This window comes from Excalfactoria chinensis, chromosome 14 (assembly GCF_039878825.1).
Source record: "Excalfactoria chinensis isolate bCotChi1 chromosome 14, bCotChi1.hap2, whole genome shotgun sequence".
Taxonomy (NCBI): Eukaryota; Metazoa; Chordata; class Aves; order Galliformes; family Phasianidae; genus Excalfactoria; species Excalfactoria chinensis.
In genome coordinates this window covers 8,740,049-8,762,646 of record NC_092838.1, presented here as the reverse complement: position 1 = coordinate 8,762,646, position 22,598 = coordinate 8,740,049, and the positions used below count along the sequence as shown (strand labels likewise).

The following is a 22,598-nucleotide window of genomic DNA, read 5'->3' as shown; positions in this document are numbered from 1 at the left end:
TTACTCTGAGTTTTTCCTGAATGGCTAATGCTAAATGCCAGCCAGTCAATGAAATATATTCTGTAGACAGCAAAGAGGTTTAATACATAGCAATAGTGGGAGGCTGGGGATTAAAAATAGATTAAGTCACACAAAAATACGTTTAGACAGACTTAAATTTATTCTCTGGCATTTGCTGATTTTATGGTATTGCTACTGGCAACTTTTCAGGGTGGTAGAGAGCAGGGCTAATGTAGCTGGGCACTGCTGGGTGCAGCAGTGTAGCTATAGGAGCAGGAGGAGGATGACTATGAATAGGAAATGCTGCTGGTCACATTGGCTTTGTCTAGAAAGCAATAGGTACAGTAAAGAAAACAGACCAATTCCTGAAGAGCAGGAACCTAATGACAAAATAGAACCTTGCTGGCATGTTTCTGGCTGGATGCTGAACACAGCAGTGCAGTGAGTTGGATGGACAATGCTTGGCAATGAAATGCAGCTCAGAGGTTACCCTGCGTCCCCACTTCCTACACTGGAAAAATGTGATTTAAATCAATACAGCAGCCCTATAGTGCCATTCCTGTTTAAAGAGATACTAGATTAACTTAAAAAAATATCAATGAGTATTTAAAAATAACGAGCTTGAAAAGTCTGCCACAGACACTCAACTTCTCTAAAAGCACAGAGCTAGCTGAGATAGACAGGAACACCTCTGCTTTAAGGAGAGCTGCAGGGAGCACAGCACACAGCCTTTGCCTCAAGGCTACAGCAGCTATTAACTGTGGAGACCCATAACTTCTTCCCATAGGGCTGTAGTCATATGACGTTTGTGGTGTTAAGTAACACTATGATGCCCTCTGAAAAGTCTCCTGTGTCTCCAGCACAAGATAAACACTAACCTGTGAGATGCAGTACATCAGAAGAAAAGATAAAAGTGTCAGTACTGCTGAAAAGGGTGTCTCACAATTGGACGACCAACCCCTCATTCTCTCCTTTGCGGAGCTTGTTGAGGACCTAAAAGCTTTTGGTTCATCTACCAAATACTCAGGCTCTGAAGGGCTCCATCAGTACCAGGGCTTCCAGAACACAGTGCCACAGGTCGGGCTTCCCCAGCCATCTGTGTGGAATCCCTGCACTTCTCTGCCCAAGAGAGGAATTTTGGATGCTGCACCTGATGTAGGGATGTGCTTGCTAGGCATTGATGGACAGAAGGCTTTCACAGTTGGCAGAAAGACTAAAGACACACATAAACAACTGCAAATGTAACAAAATCTGCCACTCATTTGCCCTAAGAAGGGGAAATATGGATAACACAAAACCCCACAGCTCAAGGTGAATCTCTGTTACGTAGCTGTCATCCTCACAGTGAGGGTGCCAGAGATAATGGAGAGCACCCACAGCCCCTAACACGACAGAAATGGGCACTGCTGTGCCACACCTGATGCCTGACCGCAGGGAGGATCTCACAGAGCCCTACCCATGGCACACAGCTCCATGAAGCTCCTATGGTGACAGGGAGCCTGCAGGAGCCCCATGCAGGTGACAAATGTGGTCAACCAGGTTGTTTTCATGGCAGCTGAAAAATTCCAGTGATGTACAGTAAGCAAACATCCCCGGGTTGGTACAAGAGACAAGGAGATCACTAACCGCTCGGACACGTTTAAGGCGCTCCTCCAACTTCTCCTCTGCTTCACGTTCCTTCTGTACTTCTTCCAATCGATTGATCAGTTCTGCAGCAAACTTTTCTGGTTCAACATGGATATCCTTTGGCATTCGATATGTACGCTGGAGGGAAAACACAGTATGGTTAGCAAAAGGTGCATGAGAATCAAACATTTATCCTGGAGGCACAAATAATTGGAAATGCCAGTTGTCCCAATGGGAGCCCAGGGAAGACAAGCTGGCAGACACAGGGGTGAGGCTTGGGACTGAACAGTTGGAAGCTCATGAGCTCCCTGTCTGGTACCAGCTCTGTATAACTCCTCACACAGGCAAAGGTGTCCTGGAGCCAAAAGTAGTAAGCTCTTTTGGCATCAGACTCTATTCAGGGATGTATGCAGTGACCTCTTCAGAGCAGGGCAAAGACTCCTGTCTGCTTTATCAACAACCTCACAAGCATAGGGACACCACTTTTTGGTCTGCCCTGTGTGAACTAATGAATAAACTTCAAGGGACTCTCAGTTCCTTATCCTGAGTTACCTAGTGCCTAAATTCCCGAGCTCTGGGATAAGAACTCTGTGTAGCAAAGTATCAAGCTGACAGCCATTGCATTGTTCTCCTTATTTTCAACCCTTATGCATTATTTTGCTACTCTGCTAGTAGAAGAAATGACAGCAAAGGGAAAACAATAATCTGGAGGAAAAATACATGGAAAATTCAACATTCTAAAAACTTGCAATGAAAGACTTCAGCACCAACATCTGAAAATACACACTTCATAGGATCAGAGATAAAATGAAATACGGAGATACTAGAAAACTCATACCAAAAGAACAAATGCAGCACCAGAAACAGACATCAAGCTTAGAGTCCTTAAAAGAGGATTAGAGACCACCCAAATTTACCCTGAGCCAACATGAAGACCAGTGCAGGAGGCTAAAGGAACGCCTTGCCTCAGAACTAACAAAAGCATGCAAACCTTTGTTTTCCTCTCTGCCAACTCCTGAATGGAAAGCAAGGGGAAGGAAAGCAAGGGCAGTGAGTATCCCACTCACTGCACTGTGAAGCTGGAGATGTCTTCTGTGACACTCGGGTTCCAAGTTGCAATTTAAAGCACCCACTTTTTCATTCACCAAGATCAAAACTCAGTCAACCCAGCCAACCAAATCTGTTTCCATGCTTACTGCTATCAACAAGTGCAAGGGCAAGACACGTTTTCCCTTTGGAGGGACAGAAAGCTCGAGTTCTAGCATCTGGACCTTGTGTAATTCACAAAGTGCCTGACTCATGCATCATCACAGTGCTAAGACATGACAGGGAGAGTCCCTTCCCGGCTATTCAGTGGGGAGCTGCCAGGACTCAAGTGATGCTTCCCCACTCCTCAATATCTGAGGAAGTACTGGCTAAGGGAACCTGTGTCCATCAGATGGCAAGCCCAAAACCATGCAGCCCATCTATCTCACACAGTAATACCGGCAGCTCCCCATGAGGGAAACCTCTGTCTCACCTGACAAGTCACAACCAGCGACTGTTCATGAAATAAGGTGAAATAAGGTGTGTGAAATAAGGTCTAGGCCCAGCAATGCTTAAGAAGCCCAGCTCCAACTCATTATAATGAATATCTAAAGACATTTGAGGTCACTAGTTTATCTAGGGAGCTTGAGGTAGGACCACTTCTGTATTTTATGTCATGCTTCAGCACATTTATCCGCATTCTCTCAAAGCCTGGAAGTGACTGAATGAAAATAATTGTGTCTAAGAACCTTTACAGTAAACTCTTTTTCCTTTCTCTTTGATAAACTGCTGTATCTGCGAAACACACTACCTTACTCTGCAGGCACAGCAGCTCACAGAGGTCCCATATCAGCCTAGGCGATGTGAAGGATGCAGTCCCCACCAGGCAGCTGTCCTTGCCCTTGTCCATCCAAGTGTAATTTAACAGAAATAAACCTCACTTTGCTATGGATGAAGCGCACACCATGAGCCCAGTGTCGTCCTGGTAGGCACCCGTAATGGCGACCTGCACAAAGCCAGCAAGCAGTATGATGCTCTGAACATTCCCATGGGTCTGCTTTTATTCCTAGCTCAAACGATGAGCTACTCAGACGTCTCCCAAAACTAACAGTACTGGGAAAAAAGAAATGCAAATTCCCTGCGCTGAAACAATACAGACCGCTGCTGAGGACTCTTTCTCCTTGGACAGCAAGCATATGCTGCACTGATCTGCTTCAAAAGGCTTACCACAACAAAGGATTTGAAACTTTTATCAAACAACAGGCCTGACCTGGGAAAGGAGACATGCTCCACTCCATGAAAACCCAGCCAGGCTGAGTCTGTGCCTGCAGGAGGACCCACTGGAGCCTCAGGACTTTGAACCTGCCTCTGTCTCCCCGTAAGCACACAGAGCCCTGCCCAGGGAGCCATAAATAAGCTCTTTATTGTTCTAAAATCAGAAGGGCTCCAAATGCCTTTGTTCCAAGTAAAGGGTGCAGCATTCTCCAAGAGCTGGCTGCTCCAACACCCGCTGCTTTTGGAGGATACAGCCCTCCAGTCTGGACCAGAATGAGATCTCTGGCCATTTTGGGTCAAAATCCAGAAAGGAAGCAGTTCTTTTTAAATAACTTTGTTTTATCTGATGCTTTATTTAATTATCTATCTACTTTTATTTAATGCCACTAGTTCAGATTAAGTCTGTCCAGAACCAAACCACGCTGAGCTGGGGAGGTTACAGAGAACAATGGCCGGGAGGCTGAATGCCAGATGGGCTGGCAAGAAAGAAATAGCTTGAATTGTTTTGGATGAAGGAATCTTTCCTAGTGACAGCTGTGCGGGAGGATTTCTTGGGGCACCTATCATCAGAACACTGTCCTTTACCCTTGACACACCGATTGTCTGCAGCCCCGGTATCTTTGGGAAGAATCAGCAGTAGATACAGAAGCTCCCCAGTAGCCTCAATTAGCACCTGCTGTCACATTTCCTCTGTCTCTTCTTGGAGCTGATGGAGTGGGAGTTACAGATTTTGCTCTGTGAGGTTGAGGCAGGTCTTGGGTTTTGATGGATTTCACCTTCTCAAACTGCGGTTTGAGGACCAAGTTGTGCATCTGAACACACAGGCATCTGAAACGTGCAACTGTTCTGTCACCCCAGTTCTGCCTGGGTATGCTTCCTGGAGTGGAGTTGAATGGAATCTCAGGTGAGGAACCACACACTTGGCTACAAGGTTAGAAGCCAGGACCTCTGATGTTTCGTGCTCTTTGTTGTTACTCTGCCCTTCTTCACTCTTTCCTCCCTGCTGAGTTTTTGCCACCTTTTCAGCCTCATCACAAGGGCACTGGCTTTACTGTGATCTACATATGAAAAAGCTGAAAGGGAAGAATCTCACTGGGGCTGGCAGGTTCCCCTTGGGAAGAATAAAATTCCATTGCATTAAGATGAAATAATTTTTCCTGTGTCATCATTGGGGAGAGCTCTTTAATCAGCCCCAGGGATCCATGGGTTGGGCTAAACCACTTCTGACAGATCTGACTGGACCACAGAGTTCTGTGTAAATCTCCTATTTCTTATACAGGCTTGATGCCACAATGATGCTCGAGTTGCCAGTGTTTGATCCAAAGTCAGTCTTGGAGATGAAACGGAGAACTGGCTGGCTAGAGAACTCAAGAAAACAAGAGCTCCTGAATCCCTGTTTCCCAGCTCAATGTACTGCATTGTGATAGGTACATAAAGGACAAAAGGTCCCTACCAGAAACATTTGTGGCAGAGCTTATGAATAGCTGGATTTCAGCATCTACTCTAGCATCACCTCTGGGCATGGAGCACCCTTCTGGAAAGCTGAGCTTTTCCTTTCCTTGCAGGGAAATACTGCAATGTGCTGCAGCTTCCTCAACTGTGGGGCAGGACAGGAAAAGCTCCCAGCAGATGAACATCTAGAACAAGAACATCACAAACTGGTTTACCTGTGCAGGAAAACAAACAAACAAAAGGAATCCCAAGTCTTTATGCTTCAGGTTGGATTCTTCTGACTTTGCCCAGGAGAAAAGCCTATCTACCACCCTGACCTGGGAACTGAGGAATGCCAGAGCCAGGGTAAATACAGTACAACAGCACAGGAAAGATTTTATGTTCTCTGGGCATTTACCCCTCTTCCTCTGGTACCTTATCTGCCTTTGTCTTCCTTGCTGCTCCAAGACTTTGCTCAAATACAAGAGCAAGGAGGAAAAACCACAATAAAAGCAACATGTGCCCACTATGCAATAGGTTCCTGGGAGAGGCACAAAGCAAAGGTCTTGCTTGAAACCTTCACCCACTGCATTCCTGGGCAGAGAGTCATTTCAGTAAACACAGTTTTTCCAAACTCTGAAGTGTTTTTAAGTATGGAATATGAAGAACACAGCCATCCACTCACTAAGATCTCCAGCTGCGCAGTGAGGAATCCTACATGACTAACACACGTCTTTTCTGGTTGGAGGCCGCATGGCTGCAGGCAATCTCCTACGAACAACAGTTTATAGCTTCTGGATCCAACTAAGTATGCTGCTATTAAAAGCAATATTAAGTTCTTTCAGAATTTTGCATAATAGCCCCATAACTCGTTTGAAAGGGAACAGTAAGATCTCTGATGGACTTCTAAAATGACTTTCTGGAGGTTCTCTACCCTCAGTAGAAAAACAAGACATGCATTCTGCAAGCAAACTCTGCAGCATGGATTCTGGCTACCCTGGTTAGACGTGAGTCCATAAAGACCTTCACCCAAAGGCTGCAATTTAGTCACTGTTTCATGTTTTAAATCATGCTAACCTCCAGGTCCAGGCAGCTCACAGAGGCTGCTCAGCCACGGGCTGCACAATATCCTAAGCACCAGCTTTAGAAAGCAACATTTGAAGAAACATTTGCATGGCTCTTTGCTAATTGGCCACAGTTAATTCAATAAACTTGCAGTTAGAGGTATTTTCAAACACTAACTTCATAACATTTCACACTGGTGTTGTCAAAACATATTGTCTAATTACCATCTCCTTTCTTGGCTGATTGATAAGCGAGGGCAGAGCAGTGCCCCTCTGAAGTCAATGCCAATTCTGTGTCAGTAATTGGCTGGCAGGAGGTGCCAGAGTGTCTGAACTAAACTTTTATTCCCTGCAGAAAGACTAGAACTAACTTGACTTCCCAGTCCTCCGCTCCCATATAAATATGCACCAAGATGGGACTTAAAATTACAGCACAGAATCTAATGGGAACACTGAATGTTGCGCAGAAAAATCCTTGTGAAGCGCATGTATGTACTTTAGAAGGAATATGTGATTGTAAAGGACCATGTAGATAAGTAGGATAATATATAAATTTATAAGCAGCAGGTGGCCAATTTAAACCTTGTTTTCCCCCTCCTCCTCTTTTAACTGGTTCCCAAAAAGGTCGATAAAATTTAATGCTAAGTAAAACTAATTAGCCTGCAAGGAACTGCTGCTGGAATGACACTTATTCATTTTAACAAAAGAAATGTTTGGCAGATGGAAGTTCGTTAAAGCACAGCTCACTATACATATTTAATGCTCCATACTCCGAGCTTATAACCTGCAGTTCATTGAGGCACTGCCAGTGCACACATCAACAGAAAGCCACTATTATTTTTACCCAAAAGGTAAAGCCGCTGACAAGCTTTGAAGTCAGGGAATATTCACTCAGTAGTTCCCACTGTTCGGTAACAGCAACAACAACAACAACAAAAATAAAGGCCGAGCTTTCAAACTTCCATTCTAACAAAGCAATGCTTACAGTAAAAACAGCATCAAGTGAAAGAAAGAGGCACCCAGCCAGCCTTTTCAAGAGCGGCCACACTGCGAGAGCAACTGTGTGAAAAGAGAGGTGGCTGAGCAAGGATGGCTGGTGAGCGCCCACAGCCAGGGCTTTTATTGTCAGCCCGCTGATCAAAGCACAGGAGACCCTCTTAAATCTAAGGAAAATAATCTAATTTTAAAGAGGGGGGAAAAAAAAAACAACAAAGAGTGGTGTTTTCTGTTTTTTTTTTTCTTCTTTTTCTAATCAGATTAAAACAAGGGTGTCTTTTCTGCTTGCACAGCGCTGCTTTGAGCAGGCAGGATGAGAACAGCTGTGTCAAGTTTGAAGGCACTTCTGGAAAAAGCAGATGGAGGGCTTTCTTTCTTTTTTTTCCCTTCCAATTTGTTTTGTGCTGCAGTCCAGCTGTCCAAAGGGGAAAGAAGCACCTTTATTCCCTGCTAAATATTAAATGTCACCTGTAACTTCTCACAGAAAGAAAATAATAAGCAGAGCTGCAGATGGTGCTGCAGAGCCCTAACAGTTATCCTCATCTTCCAAAAGCAGTTGCTTACCTGAAGTAATTGGGAAGCTTATTTATGGCTGCACCTTCCTTGCTTCTCCACCTTGCACAGCCAGGCAGGCTTTGCAGAGACCTCGAGAGCACATCAGGGCCCCCTTTTGCTGCCCACTGCAAAAATACTGCCTGGGATTGCTTCATTTCTCCCCAGCTGACCTTGGCTGAGAGCTGCATCAGCCTTCATGCCCTGCAGCATTCTCCACCTCCCAGACATGCCCAGCTCCCTCAGAGGCACATCATCTCCTTGCAAGCAGCCACCCCAGCCTGCCTGTGCTTCCATTCCTTGTCCTGGAGAAACAACTGACCGCAGACAGAGCTCTACGAAAAATGTTGAGTTTTGGGCACCCCTGGATGCTGAGTTTGGCAGAAAGCTACCAAAAAGCTACTGAGTTTGGCGGAAAGCTTCCTTCCCCTCCCACACCCTTTACAGCACCATGATTTCCAGCCCCAAATGAGTGCAGTGCTAAGGAAGGTTAAACTGACACATGAGCAAGCAGAGCGATTCAAGCTAGAGATCTCACATACTTTGCATATTTACCTCTGCAGAAGGAGACAGAGCTACTTACAGGAATGTGAGGTAGTGGCACACGTCCATTTGCTTTGGCACTTTCCTGCATCTCTCTGCGATGCTGTTTCCGGAGTCTGTATGGTGGGATCCCATCTCTGCCAGAACAAAGCAACAACACACTCTGCTTCAGTGCCTTTCATAAGCTCGTCTTCATCACGTAATATTCACAGAATGGCAGGTAAGAAACTGCTTGAGAAAGGGCAGGTGAAGGAGGGCATGAGGGATAACGCTGGGGACTTGGTAGCATTTGCCAGGAGCAGAGCAAGGCAGGGCTCCTGCAAGCACCGCCATGGGCAGCAGGCAGGAGGACCTGGACTGCATCCTGGCACCTTTATAGCTGCCCTGGGCAGCAGCACTCAGGCCCTGCTCAGGTCCATACCCTTGTTGGAGGAGTGGGTGCCTGTGGGCCCTGTGGGGAAGCTGCTGATGGTGGCAGCAAGGCCTGCCCCATGAATGCCAGCAGCTGGGGCTGGCTTCCAGCTGTGTGTGCTGAGAAGGGCTCCCAGCTGCCGCTGCTGGGTGAAGCACTGCTGGTGGCAAAGCAGCACTGACCAAGTACAGCTTCATGGATAAAAAAAAAAGAACTGCATTTTTGTTTTTAGCATTGAAACCGTCACGGGATGAGAGGAATGCAACTGAAGTGGAGCTCAGTTGTGAGATAAGGAAATGGCTCACATCCTAATGAAACGGGGCTATGCTGAGAAAAATCAGCTAGTGCAAAACCACCAAATGCTACCTTAAGAGTTCAGCAATTTGGAATGCTCCTCTTTTAATTTACAGCTTTTGCTTATTCAACGACTGCAATGCCACAGAAATTAAATGTGTTAAAAGAAAATAAAACCTATGATTAATGACAAGAGCTTCTGAGTAGGAAGACAAATGACCAAAGAGAAAACGAGCTGGGCTAATTGCAGCCCTGGCTGCCGGTCTCAGGTAATGCAGGAGGAGGAAGAGCACATCTTGGAGCATCACCTCCGCTGCGCCCCATCAATGACACGCCACCGAGCAGAGCAATTTTCCAGAGCGTTGCTATAACAACGGGCGATGGTGATAGCTTTCATTAGAAAGCTTCATTTTCTTTAATGATGAACCTCCATTTGAGGAATAACTGAGAGTCACGACGGTTAAGCATCTCCATCGCACCGAGGCACAGCTTTTTCCAGAATGGATGGGAACAAAAGGAGTGACGAGTTAGACCAGCCAAGCTTTTGCTGTGCCATGACATGAACCATTGCTGGCCAGAATCAATAAACATTTCAGCCACACAACGCAGGGCACGGAACACAGCTCACCCAGTACAGCCACAAGGACCTTCAGGGAAGGGCAGCATTATATTAGAAGGTGCAATTTTTCTTTCTTGCCTTTTTTTTTCCCTGCCTTTTTCTTTCTTTCTTTCTTTTTCTCTCTCTTTCTTTCTCTTTTTTAATTCTCCCCAGCAGCAGTCCCAGCGGAAAGAGCGACTTTTGTTCAGAGCACAGTAGCGAAAGGCTGATAATGGCCTCTAATCTATCCGGCTTCAAACACATGTTCAGCCCTGCTGTGCTGCCTTTGATGTCATTTTAACTAGATTCCCCAATGCCACCTCTGAACTTGGAACATTCCTTCGTTCAATGTACTGTGCCAACTCAACCAGAGGAAGCAAATTCAAAGATAAGCACTTTAATTTTATCCCAACAAAACCTTATTCAATAGATGGGGGAAAAGCAAGGAAAAGCAATACCGTACTTTTGTTTTCCTTTTGTCAGGTAGCTTACTTTGAGATATTTTCTATAGATAGAGAAATAATATATATATATATATTTATATATATATAAAAATCACAACTTTTTTAGAGCACATCTACTTTTAAAAGAAAACTTTCCCAAGCTGTTTTCACTTGTTTCATCGTGTGATTTTCTTTAGCAGCAGAAAGCTCCGTGCTAAGATGCAGTGGGGGGAATAGGAATGTTTCTGTAACTTAAGTAGTGATCACGAATTTGTTTGCTACCCTGGAAATGCAGTGGCTGCCTCTCCTCTCCAAACTGATGTGCAGGAGCAGGATGGGCAGAGGATCTGCTGGTGCTCTGCAGTGGGATGTTATTCACCAGTGCCTTCTTTGCTGCTCTCCACGTCCAACTACTGCATTATCAATTCGGAAATCCTCATTTTGGATCTTTTAAATTAAACAGCTGTTAATATAGCACAACTCAAGGTCAGCCTGGATCGCTGACCGCAGGAAAGACAGGACGCAAACCCACAGAGAAGCTGATGTCTGCTACCAATTACTCTTATTAAAGCACCACTGTCACCGAGGGACCTTTCTCATATCAAAAAGCACAATGGGAAAACCACCAGGCACCTTGGCCAAAGAGCAGTCATTGAAGGAATCACACTTCATCTGCAAGGTGTTCTGAAGGAGTAACCACCATCCCATAATGCTCCAGGACACTGCCATGCTTGCTTTGGGGCAGGCTGACCCCAATGGGGGCAGAGTGGGCAGGAGCCAGGAGCAAGGGCTGCTGTGGTACCTGGCAGGTGAAGCTCAGACCCCAGCAAGGTGACACCCAAAGGAGGGAGCACTGTTAGTTAGCTGGATATCAACACTGGACTTTACCTTTTATTTACTGCCCTAAGATCTAGCAGAAATAAAGAGCCAGACTGACCTGAGGCACTTCTGCATCTGAACTGGAACATCATGTGGCAATTTAATGCATTTCAGCTTCTGCCAGTTGACTTCACACCCGGAGGTGCCTCAGTGTCCCCTGAGTACCTGTTGTGACAACCCCTCCCACCCAGAGGATGCATCCCCCCGTTCGGAAAGATGCTGTTCAAATGCAGGATCCTGTCCTTGCTTCTGCCCCAGCTCAGAAGTCCAGAGAGCATCACTCAGGTTTTCTGCTAGCAGTTTTCTATAGCAGTGCATGCAGCCTGTGGGGAATTCACACTTCCAAAACCTGTTTTGCCATGATCAATAGGATATCAAAGCTTGGAAGGGAGCTACTGGCAACCACAGTATACCAAAGCAAAGGATTGCACAGTGCATGGCATGCATTAGCCTTCTCCTCTGCCCTGACCCAGCTAGCAGTGGAAGATCACACCTAGGCATCAGGCCATGCTCTGTGTGCACCTGTGTGCTGCCCCAGTTTACTGTTAGCACACTGGGGTGCCCCTCAATTATCCCATGTCTGCATCATCATTGACCAGACATGTTCTCTTCTGATGTTGGGTCACAGAGGCTTCCACTTGGGATCACACGCCATCCACACAACGCCTTTGAGCACAAGCTACATTTCTTCATTATTGAGCTTGACTGCTATATGTAAACAGCATACATAGAGCAGAAGCTTGTTCATCATCAAATGAAGCTTTTATTGCCGTTTTCCTTAGAGGAGACCTAAATTCAAAGCACCACGACATGCAAGTCTTGTCAAGCAGCAGGAGTCCCCTCTCTAACTTGAATCTGGTTGTTCTTCATTTCTGCTGCCTTGAGCAATTCTGCAAAAATTCCTTTGAAATTCAGAAGGCAGACAGGTTCAGCAATATTAAGTGAAACTGTTACAAAATTTGGAAACGAAGGGCAAGTATTCAATGCAGACAGTCTCTGCAAATCAAAAATCAAGGCCTTGTGTCCAGAACCCTAATCTGGGGATAAATCTGCATGCATTCAGATTGAGATGCACGAAAGGATCACAGATATACCCTTATGATTTTTGAGACTTACTTAAAAGGAACCACTGTGTGATTGGGCTAGTTAATAGCAGAAGGCAGTACATATAGTGGTGATGATTAAAGTCCTAGAAGCAGCCTGTGGTGGGCGCAGAAGGGATAAAATGCCTTAAGGAAAAAGGAACAAAGAATAAAGAAGCACGGGATGGTTAAACAGAAATTATTCTGCCTGTGAGAGAAAGAAATTATAGCTACTGAAATAAAAATTAGGTGGGTGAAGAGCTTGGGCATAAATGATCACAACCTACAGCAGGTATAACTATTAGTGCAACCCCATGAGCCCAATGGACCAGCGGAAAAGGAAGTGCTAAAAGCTAATTAGTTTTGAAGAGCTCTTACATCTGTCTCTTCTGATAACAAAGTTACATGACCCCTGCTAGCTTCAGAGTAGTCCTCCAAATAAATTAATGACTAAGAAGAATCACAGAAGTATGTGACAAGACAGCTGTATCTGTATTAAACTGACCCTTTAAATTAGTGGTCCTCTACAGTTTTCTGTCCCAGCGGCACTCTTTGCCTCCTGTGCTACTTCAGCCAAGGTCTGCATCCTCCATTTTGCAATACAACACAGATAAGGGGTGGAGGGAGCTCCCCAGTACAAGCTGTGTAGAGGCAGAATGGTGACCAGACCTTGGTTAGGAGTGATCAGTGAATAATCCTACCAAGGAGTAATTACAGATTGAACACAGTCTGCAGGAAAAAAATCAAGAGCAGAAGTAGAAAGCTCTGTCAGTTCTGAATGGCTGTTCAGAGGACCAGGGCAAAGTCAGAAGACAACGTATCTCAAGTCCTGCAAAGCTGATCCCCTTTAAGGAGTCAAAAGTCTGTTGCTAGCTGGGCAGAGATGAATACCTTCTCTCTGGAAACTCCAGTTTTGTGACGAGTCTCTCAGGCTGACTTTCAGTTGCTGGCTCCCCGGAGGCAGAACTATCAGGATTTTCAGGTATTTGTGACACAGATGTGAAAATTTTGGCAATTTCATTACAAAAGAGAATGGCAGATGCTGCTCTATTCACACAGCATATGGCACGTGCATTGTCCTCAGTCTCTGCACCATTAGACTTTTGCAGGTGGATAATGTCATACAGATGGCCTGGATTCCTACGTAGTTTTATGAAGTTTTGTGCTGTAATTCTGGCAGTTAGATGATAACGCCTTGTAGCTCCCCAGATGGCTTAGTTTTAAATCTGTGGCAGTGGAAGCAGGCTCCTATAGGCAGGTAAGGTCTAACTATGACGTGGAGATTCATCATTTTCAGGTTTTAAACATTCCTGAACCATCAAAGCCACACAGAGATCATTTCACTTGTAAAGTACGCAACTGAGGATGAGCTGCTAATGCACCAGCCTTTACCATCTTGCCATGACATGCACAGGTGGATAGCTTCCAAATCTGTGGTAACAAACCAACAGGTAGCAAAGCACATCCTGGATTGGAATTACAATGCAAAAGATCCTACCTAACCTCCAAGACCCATTCTGTCACCTCAACACACGCATGCAGCAAATGCAGCACAGCCCCGCTGACATATGCTTGCAGAGAGGACAGAAGGTCAGCAGGATCCTCTGCAAGCTCTGGATGAACAACTTCCCATATGCCAGATCTCTCTTCTTTTGGAGTACACTTTTACTGACATCCTATAGCCCAGCTAGAGAGTCTTAGTCAACATCTCCTGTCTTCAAAAGCTCCTCAGTCTTCTTAATCTTTCTATTACGTAGACTTAAAGAAATAATGTGATACTTCCTTGTTTAACTTTTACAATGTGCTTTGGAGGAAAAGCTGCTTCTAGGCATGAGCAAGGCACAAAGCAGTGAAGGCAGCACTGTAATTTTGCAGTGAGGAACCTGGATTTGAGCCCGAGGTCCCATCAGTTGTAAGTACCTACCCTAAATCCAGGTTTGCCCTGTGATTCATTATACTAAATGAGGGTAACTGGACACAGAGGTACAATTAAAATGAAGTTCTGCCTTAGCTTTGGATAAGAAGGATGAGGAGTTTCCCGAGCTGTATTCCAGCAAAACACACTGGAATTCTTAATGCATCCTTTTTTCCACCACCCCCTCTCCCCCCACCCCAGTAATCAGCCACCCAAATGCTGCGGTTTTCAGGAACAAGTGGGAACTTTGAAAAGATAAAAGACATGAAAAAGAGCAGTTTTGATGGGGTTGCCATCTGATTCATCCTAACAAGGAGGAACCTGAAGAGGAACTCAAAGAGAGCTCACATCTATTTGCACTTGGCAAGAAACACTGTCAGAACTCCTACCTCATTTGTTTTAGTTCACTTAAATCATTTGATGTTGCAAATGTTCCCAGGAGCAGCAAGGCTGTGTAGCCAGCACGGTGACAAATCTACTCCACTTGAAAGAAAGCTGGAATGATCGTGACCTTGGTCTAGTCAGATATTGTGCCCAACACCACGTGTTATAATGTCAGACTAACACAAAAACAGCACCAGCACTAAATAAAACCCAACACTCCCACTCTCCCATTTATTGTCTCATCAGATTAAAGTTACTTACATGCTGCTGTCTGTCAGCGACATCGTATCTGCATCACTGGACATGCTCTGCTGCTCGCTGTCGTTGGCACTGGTGGCTGGTGCCATGGCATATCCCGTGTTGACATAGTAAGGGTTAACAGGTTCTCTCCATGACCCATGCCTGGAAGAAAAATGGAAGTATCAAATTAAAAGGACACAACCTTGACCACACTCCGCTGGGTTCTCTGCACCACTGTGTGGATGGGCTCTGTCTTAGAGCCCCAGCACTGGTGACACACTACAGAATAAGCTGTGTTGTCATACTAAGTCGCACTGATAAAACCATGAACAATATGACTCATAGCTGGAAGCAAAAGGGAATTCATGAACTAAGGAAGATGATACTTTTAGAGCTCAAGAGAGAGAAGGAACAAGACTGCATGGCAGAAGTCCAATTCACATCAGGATTTATTGCATCCATTGGATAACTGCTTAGCATTGACATTTTATGAGCATGGCAGGACATCTAAAAGCAATTTCTAGATTATGAGACATTATCTTTCTTAGTAAAAGTAGGATTCTTTCTACTCTTCCAAGGTAAGCATGACTCACTGATTTAATGTTTGCTTTCACATCCTTCCTTACTTCACTCTAACATGTTTGCCAAGGCAGGGAATTAAAGTCAGAAATGGCAGTTGCTTGCAAAGTGGAACCTGCAGCCAACCTCAAATGTCACACTGGGGTACATCAAACACTTGCAAATTCCACTAGCAAGGACTGTCTAATAGCACTGGCTTTTCCAATGGAGATTCTAGCCATGAATCTACAGAGGCTACTTTGTACACAGCACCAGGCCTTGTCCTGCAGGCAGGTTATTCAAGTACATCTGCAAACAAGCCAACTTCCTTAAACAAAATGGCTGGGTGAGAGAGCATCTGCATGAGCTACCTTGAGTAGCGAGTTCCTTCCTTGGAAGGAGACCTGCACTCATGGCAAAGAAACCTGTGAAACAACAAAGCAAACGGTTCCTTTGCACTGACTGCCACTGGCAAAGGAAAGCTACAGCTACCAACACGCCTCCAGCTCTAGCGCACATCAGATCAGCCATGTCACACAGGCGTCTTATTATCACTGCAAGTCACTTTGCCATTTGGTGGAAAAAGAAACAAGCCGAAACGTTCACACAGGCACAGCAGCAGCATTTAATCCACCACTTGCCCTGCCTACACCACTGCATGAAGAACAGACATCCTGAAGTCTATGTGTGCTGCAGTTTTCCAAGCTTGTTACCAGCACTGAAAATCAGAGGAAGGTTTCATTGCAGATCACCACACTGAGCATGATTTGTCATTCAGAGACTCAGCAACATGCACCCAGTTGATGTGGCTCGTAATGGACCTTGAGCAAAGCCTTCCAGGGAGGGAAGGCTTCCACGCGGCCTGTGCTTCCCAATTCTGCCGCAAAAAGCTTTTCCAGCTGTACCGCAGAGGTCAAAGTCCTACAGGCAAAACCAAAGTCACTGCCCTGATGAGTTTACCTTTAGATAAGACCAAAAAAAAGCCCAAACCAAACCGTGAGAAACACACAGATGGAAAGACTGGAGGTGAGGAAGACAACAGCAAAGAGACAAGTCGGCAGTTCTGGCATATTTTTATGAGTACGAACATACGATAACCATCACTAGGATATTGATCATCACCTGATCTCATTACATTGGCCACTAAATGAGCAGAGACTTGCAGACAACTCATTTGAGGTAGAGGTTTTCAGAATGATTTATGAGTACTACGGGATTTAGAGTACTTGGATGGAAGCATTACCAAAGCGATTTAGAACTGAGTCAGACAGGGCTGTAGCTTTCACACCACTAGCGTGAATAGTTTCTATTCACCCTGCCCTTTTGCTCCTAGAATCAGAACCAAATGATTTTCCTTACAATATAAGGGATCATGGCCACCAGCATGTTCATAGGTCACAAAATATATATATTTCTATTGTTTGAGGCCTATTATCATGACGGTTAGAAGCTACTTCACCCCTGTTCTCACAAAGAGAAAACCAACATTTTGCTTGCCACAAAACAAGTACTCCAAGTACTTCTCCTTAGATGACAGAGCTCAGCATAGAAGCAGAGTAAAGAGCATCCAAAACCGAGTCACTTGAGGTTTATCACTACTGTTTGAGGCAAAGGGAGTCTTGTAAGGTTCTGCCATTCTGCTGTAGCACAGAGCTGGCAGTGTTTGAACACCTACCCGTGCCCTGGGATGTTGAGTCACCACGGACTTTTTCTAGCACACAAACTTTCTGACTGTCACTTCAAATGTGCACTGATGCAACCTTATTTCTATATCCATCAGATTTCCAAGCAGATTTCTAGGGCAAATATTTAAGGCTGGAAGTAATTTGAACAAGTTTGCCCTAAAAAGCAAAATATAATAAGTGAAAACCTTCCACCACCCATTCACCAGCTCTCCACCTGCATAATGGTCAGTTCTGAATATTAAAGGAACGCTATGCCGTGTATCCCTCCTGTCAAATCCGATATGACAGTTGCATGATGGAGGCAGATAAAACCTCTTAAATTGAGGTGAGAATGATGGATAGGTCAGGCCTTCCCTGCGGGCAAAGAGAAGGATGCTTTTTGGATAACCCAATTAAAATAGAACACCAACTTCTAGTGGACCTTTTGTCAGGCGTCTCTGGAAGCAGCATGGATTATTCTAGCAGTGTATTAAGAAAGCACTGTGATATACAAAATAAAATGCATGGATCAATCAATTTCTCCTTTGTATCCGCTGATCACTTAAAAGGGAAAGAACACACCTCCTACCAGGACCCAGAGCAGTCCTGCTGATAAGGCAACTCTTCTACACACTGGGATGTACAAGGTAAACAAAACCCTGTGAGGTTTTTAATCACCTTAACCTAAACCTTCACTTTTGGCAAATGGCAGAATTTGAATCTGCAGCTTTTAGTGCATGGGAAAAAAGTTCAGTTCTTGGCTTTCTAGAGCTCTTCTGGTGTGTCTGTCAGGTGGAAGTCGCAGGTCATGCATGATCCCAGCCCTGCCATGCTGCTCAGCTCCACGCCTGTGCCATCTGTCCTGGCCAGCTGCACCAGCAAAGTGCTGGTGCTGCACAATCCATGCTATGAGACCAGGAAGGAAGCTGTACTGAGGTGGACATCGGTCTCTCGTGCAATAAGCAATAGGACAAAAGGAAATGGCCTCAAGTTGCTTCATGTGACGTTTAAGAAGGATATTAGGAAAAAATTATTCACTGAGAGGGTTGTGAAGCCTTGGAACTGGCAGCCCAGGGCAGCAGTTGAGTCTCCATTCCTGAAGGTGTTTAAAAGACATAAAGATGTGGTGCTCAGGGACACGGCTTAGTGGCAGGCTTGGCACTGCTTGGCTGACGGTTGGACGTGGTGATCCTTGAGGACTTTTCCAACCTGATTCTACAATTCTATCAATACACAGCTCCTTTCTCACAACCTCACAGTCTCCTGCAGGCCAGAGCCCTGGGGTGCAGCAGAGCAGACAGGCACATGCACAGGAGCCGGCCCAGGGGCTCTGAGCCTCCTCCCTCCTCTTCTCACCAGGAAACAACCAGTGCTGCAGCTGAGAGACTGGTTCTGTTGGGCTGAAGGAAGACTGCCCTCCCTCCCCTCCAGCAGCACAAAGCGTTTTAAGAGTTATTGGGTACGAGCCTGAGAGGGCTGGAGGAATTCAGGTTGTAACAGCAAGCAGATGGGTGCCTCATGGCGCTCCGCCATTCAGCAGCCGGGACATGGAGGCACTCCTGCAGCACTGCACAAGGCTGTGGTTCTTCCACAGAGAACGCAGGGAAGAGTTTGGTCACGACTGTTGTATTTAGCTAAAATTACACACTTAAGCATGTATACAACAGGGATTACTTCCATTTTAGCTCTGCCTCTAATACATCAATGCAAATGTAAACTTTCGGTAAGCGTAAGTACATGGAAAGGGTATAAGATTTCAAAGCAATCATAACAGGTTACATTACTTTTGAGGAATCCATCTGTATTCAATCCTTCTCTTAATGTTCCCTCTCCCTGACAACTCTCTTCAGCTGGCTCATATCACTATTTGAATGTTTTGTGCTGTGCCTCTGAAGAACGCTTTCAACATCTATTAGCAGGAAAACATTAAAGGAACATGGAGTCTAGCAAAAAACTGGTCACTTCTGATCTGGGAGGGGAGGCTGCTTTAAAAGGGATTCAGACACACTCGGAGCGTTTTGAAATGTCAGCTAAAAACTTCACATACCAAGCTCTATGTGCTGATAAGGGCAATGAAAGGAAAGGTGAGCATTTAAAGTTAGACTTCACAAAAATTCCTGCAGACTTCTGAATTCATTTTAGACCAGAAGTGCAATGAACTTTTTTGAAATTAACATGTAACATTTCACACGTTGCAGAAATAAAGCCTTTCTCCTCTGCAGCTCTCAGTTGTTCAGCCTTCAAAGCGATCGCATGAGGAACAGTTCTAACAAAGATCAGAGTGACCCAACTAAGTCAGCCCGACCGCTGCCTTTTCTTTTCATACAGCTCTCCACTGATCACTGTCAATTCCACTGCCACTGACAGGGGCCAAACCTTTCAGAAAACGAGTAAGCATTTCCTTCACGTTTCCTCCTCTCTTCTCAGAGTTTATTTTGCATAGCCCTTTCTTTGGCAGAATCACAGAATGCTTTGGGTTGGAAGGAACCTTCCAAGACCATCCAACCCACACCTCTGCCACAGGCAGGGACGCCTCTTGCAAGATCAGGCTGCCCAAAGCACCGACTTCAAACACTTCCAATCTTGCTCCTCAAACCAAGACCAGCACACAGCATGAATGTGAGCACAATCAGGCTTCAGAGCTTCCAATGAAGTGAGAAGAGAGGTTGGGGCAATAAGATCAAAGACACAGACTACCTGGAGCTCCCATTGCACCACGAATCTCTTAGAACCATTCTTTCCCTTACAGCTTTGGATTCCTTCACACAACTTCAAGCTCACGTATATTTCGATTCAATTCAAAGATGCAGAAGTGCTCAATTGATGCCAAACATGCTGCTCTTGGTGTAAAAAACACAGGACTGGCATGCTCTGGGAAAGAACTGTATCACCATCAGCATCCACAGCGGGAGAAAGACTCAAACATCCTGTCTGCAAAGCCAAATCCACGCAACACAAGGAATCTGGTGGCAAACAACTTCAGCATACGCTGCTGGTCCACCTCAAGTTTCAGTTTCCAACCCATGGTACCATCAACCATTACCAAACATTGCACCGTCCTTGGTATAAAACCATCAGGAACACCCAAAGCATTCACAGCATTCTCCACTAAATCTTCACTTGCATGTTTTGAACCTAAGAACAAAACGCCTGTGAAGATGTAATGCTAAAACCTTCACTCCTGATGGGATTTAACCTGCTCCAAAGACACAAAGCCCAGTCAGGAGGTTAAAATAGGGGATTTAGCTGATAATTTGATTGCAAATCCTCAGGGTTCCTCCACTTAAAACTCTTCCCAATTACCATGGGCACTCAGATGCTGCTGCGTATTTGAACTTCGCCACTGCCAATGTCAAGCTAATCACATGTGTTCTAAGCAAGGGCAGCTTCTTCAAAGATCACATCAATTCTGGACAAGTTAATCTGTTCTTTGAGGTCTCCAGATGGCTCTCACCAAGAAAGTTCACTTCTAGTTCTGCAGCCTGTGAGTGCGGCAGCCCAAGCACTCTGCAGAGCATTACAAAGAAACCAGATCAAAGTTCTGTCTTATGGAAGAAAAAAATGAAATCTGAAGTTTGAAAAGCAACAGCAGCCTGTCACTTGTAGGCTTAAAGATGACTCCTGCATGCTCCAGCTATCAGGGAATTTATGATTACAGTCTGGCTTTTAAAAGCCAATGAAAAAAACCGACGCTCTTTAGCACTCCTTGCCTTTGCAAATCTGTATCTCCTTCCGCACTTATTCATCCTCCCACGCTGGAGGAAGAAGGGAAATAAATAAAAACTTAACTCAAAGGACAGATAAGAGCTCTCCTCTTTCTTCCTAAGGCATTCAATTCCATTTCAGGAGTACGCTGGGATTATTTTATGGGGACCTTCAGTAATTATTGCTTGGTATTAAAGCATAACTACAAAACCAAGATCTAACAACCTGAGTTTCCAACTCAGAACCCCTTCTAACCTACCAAGGACATACTGCTCCCAAGGACTATGGTACAGAAGGTGCATCCCCTGCAATTAAGCAATTTAGAACCCAACAGAGGCAACCACCCCGATGGAGCTCTATATATTGCTCATTAATTAGAGATGTAAAATCAGAACTGTGAAAATCTGCTTTTGCCACATGATAAAGTCAACCCGTTCCTAAAAACAACGCGTATCTTCCCTAGAATATGACCAAAAAGCTCATTTACTTAACAGCTCAATGCGCAAGGAGCAAATTAAATAAATATAGTATGGGCAACACAATGTCTGAGCATCAATTAATAAGCTGCTTGGATCTCCCTGGAATAAGCAAAGGCAGCGGAACATTTTGTTCTGCTATCTACCAGTAACAGGTATCACTTCAACCTATTAGTCTGAATGCACACCACAGCTCAGCTTTTCTAAGAAAATGAAATCACCAGTATGAATCCTTACCCAATAGGAGAGACTGGCGTTAAACTGGGAAATCTTTTATCAAGTTCTCTGGGTATCTGCCTGCAATAACTGCGATCTGAGCCTTGCTGCTGTGGATTAGCCCAGCAGAACGAGCAGGTCCCCACCTGCTGCTGTGCCCACAGATGTGCTCCCCAAAGAGACCTCTCTGCTCAACTACAGGGTCTCTGTGTGGGGCCCCATGCCTTTGTGCTCAGTTCCTTCTCCCTGGGCATGTAGGCTGGGAGTTGTACATGGGTCGCGCAGGGAATGTCTTCCCAGCAGAGGCTCTGCTGAGGGAAGAGGCTGAGTGTGCTTCCTTTGCTCCCACTCCATAGCATTCTACATCTGCTCCATGGGCTCGGCTGGGGCCTGGATGCAGCAAATGGCTTCCAAACGCCTTTCTCTGAGGGGATGGGGAAGTACAGGGCTGTACCTGGGTTTGCTCGTAACCTAAAGAAGGCAGCGGCTCCGCTTAGAAGCACCACCGCCTGCAAGCTATCAAATTAATCCCGGGATTTCAACAGCTTTTCTACATTATTTTTCATCTCGACCAAACCACAAATTTACTTAATGACTAAACCAGGCAAGCAAGCACTTTGTTTTCCAGGCAGCGGGGACCTTTCTGACCGGCTCCAGGTTTTCAGCACACACATCTACCCAACGTCACGCGAGGGACGGGGCTGCTCCGGGGGCACGTGTGGCACTCCTTGGGCTCCCACACCCGGAGCCAGGAGACATGCCAGGCCGCCAGTCAGGGCCGCCCTGACCGAGCCAGGGCCAGGCAGGAGGAATACAATAAGAACACTGTGTTCCAGGAATTATTGAATAAAGAAGAGAGCATGCTTTTGGCCGGCAGGATCCAGCGCTATAATTCTGTCTGCCGCTTTTCTTCCCCGTCTGAAGCAACATTGTTTGTCCACGCTTCTCTGAAATGGAAAGTATTTCCTCTCCTCGACACGTTCCAAAGAAAGATCTGAGGAGGCCTGGTAGAACCAGGCGTAACTGGGGATTCTCCAGCGCCTCGCCTGCTCCTTGCCAACACTTCTGCTCAACAAGAAAGGCCTTACAAGATAAATTATGAGCAGATTTCTCTGCAAGCTCAGAAACTTAAAACCAGAGCCTGCAGGATGAGTAAGTTTTTGGATGGGAACAAAACATCCAGCTTTGGCTAAAGACTTCAGTGAGTTTCCTCTCCTTC

General features: G+C 45.4%; 1 protein-coding gene across 4 annotated transcripts in view; it reads right to left on the bottom strand.

Moving 5' to 3' along the window:
- Positions 1–22,598, bottom strand: part of AXIN1 (axin 1) — a 76,359-nt gene that overhangs the window by 14,278 nt on the left and 39,483 nt on the right. For all 4 annotated transcript variants that reach the window (XM_072349452.1, XM_072349453.1, XM_072349451.1 and 1 more), the window contains 3 exons: positions 14,782–14,922; positions 8,554–8,650; positions 1,627–1,764 (listed from right to left, as the gene is read on the bottom strand). In XM_072349452.1, the coding sequence (XP_072205553.1) occupies positions 1,627–1,764; positions 8,554–8,650; positions 14,782–14,922 (376 nt within the window). The remainder of the gene's footprint in view (positions 1–1,626; positions 1,765–8,553; positions 8,651–14,781; positions 14,923–22,598) is intronic.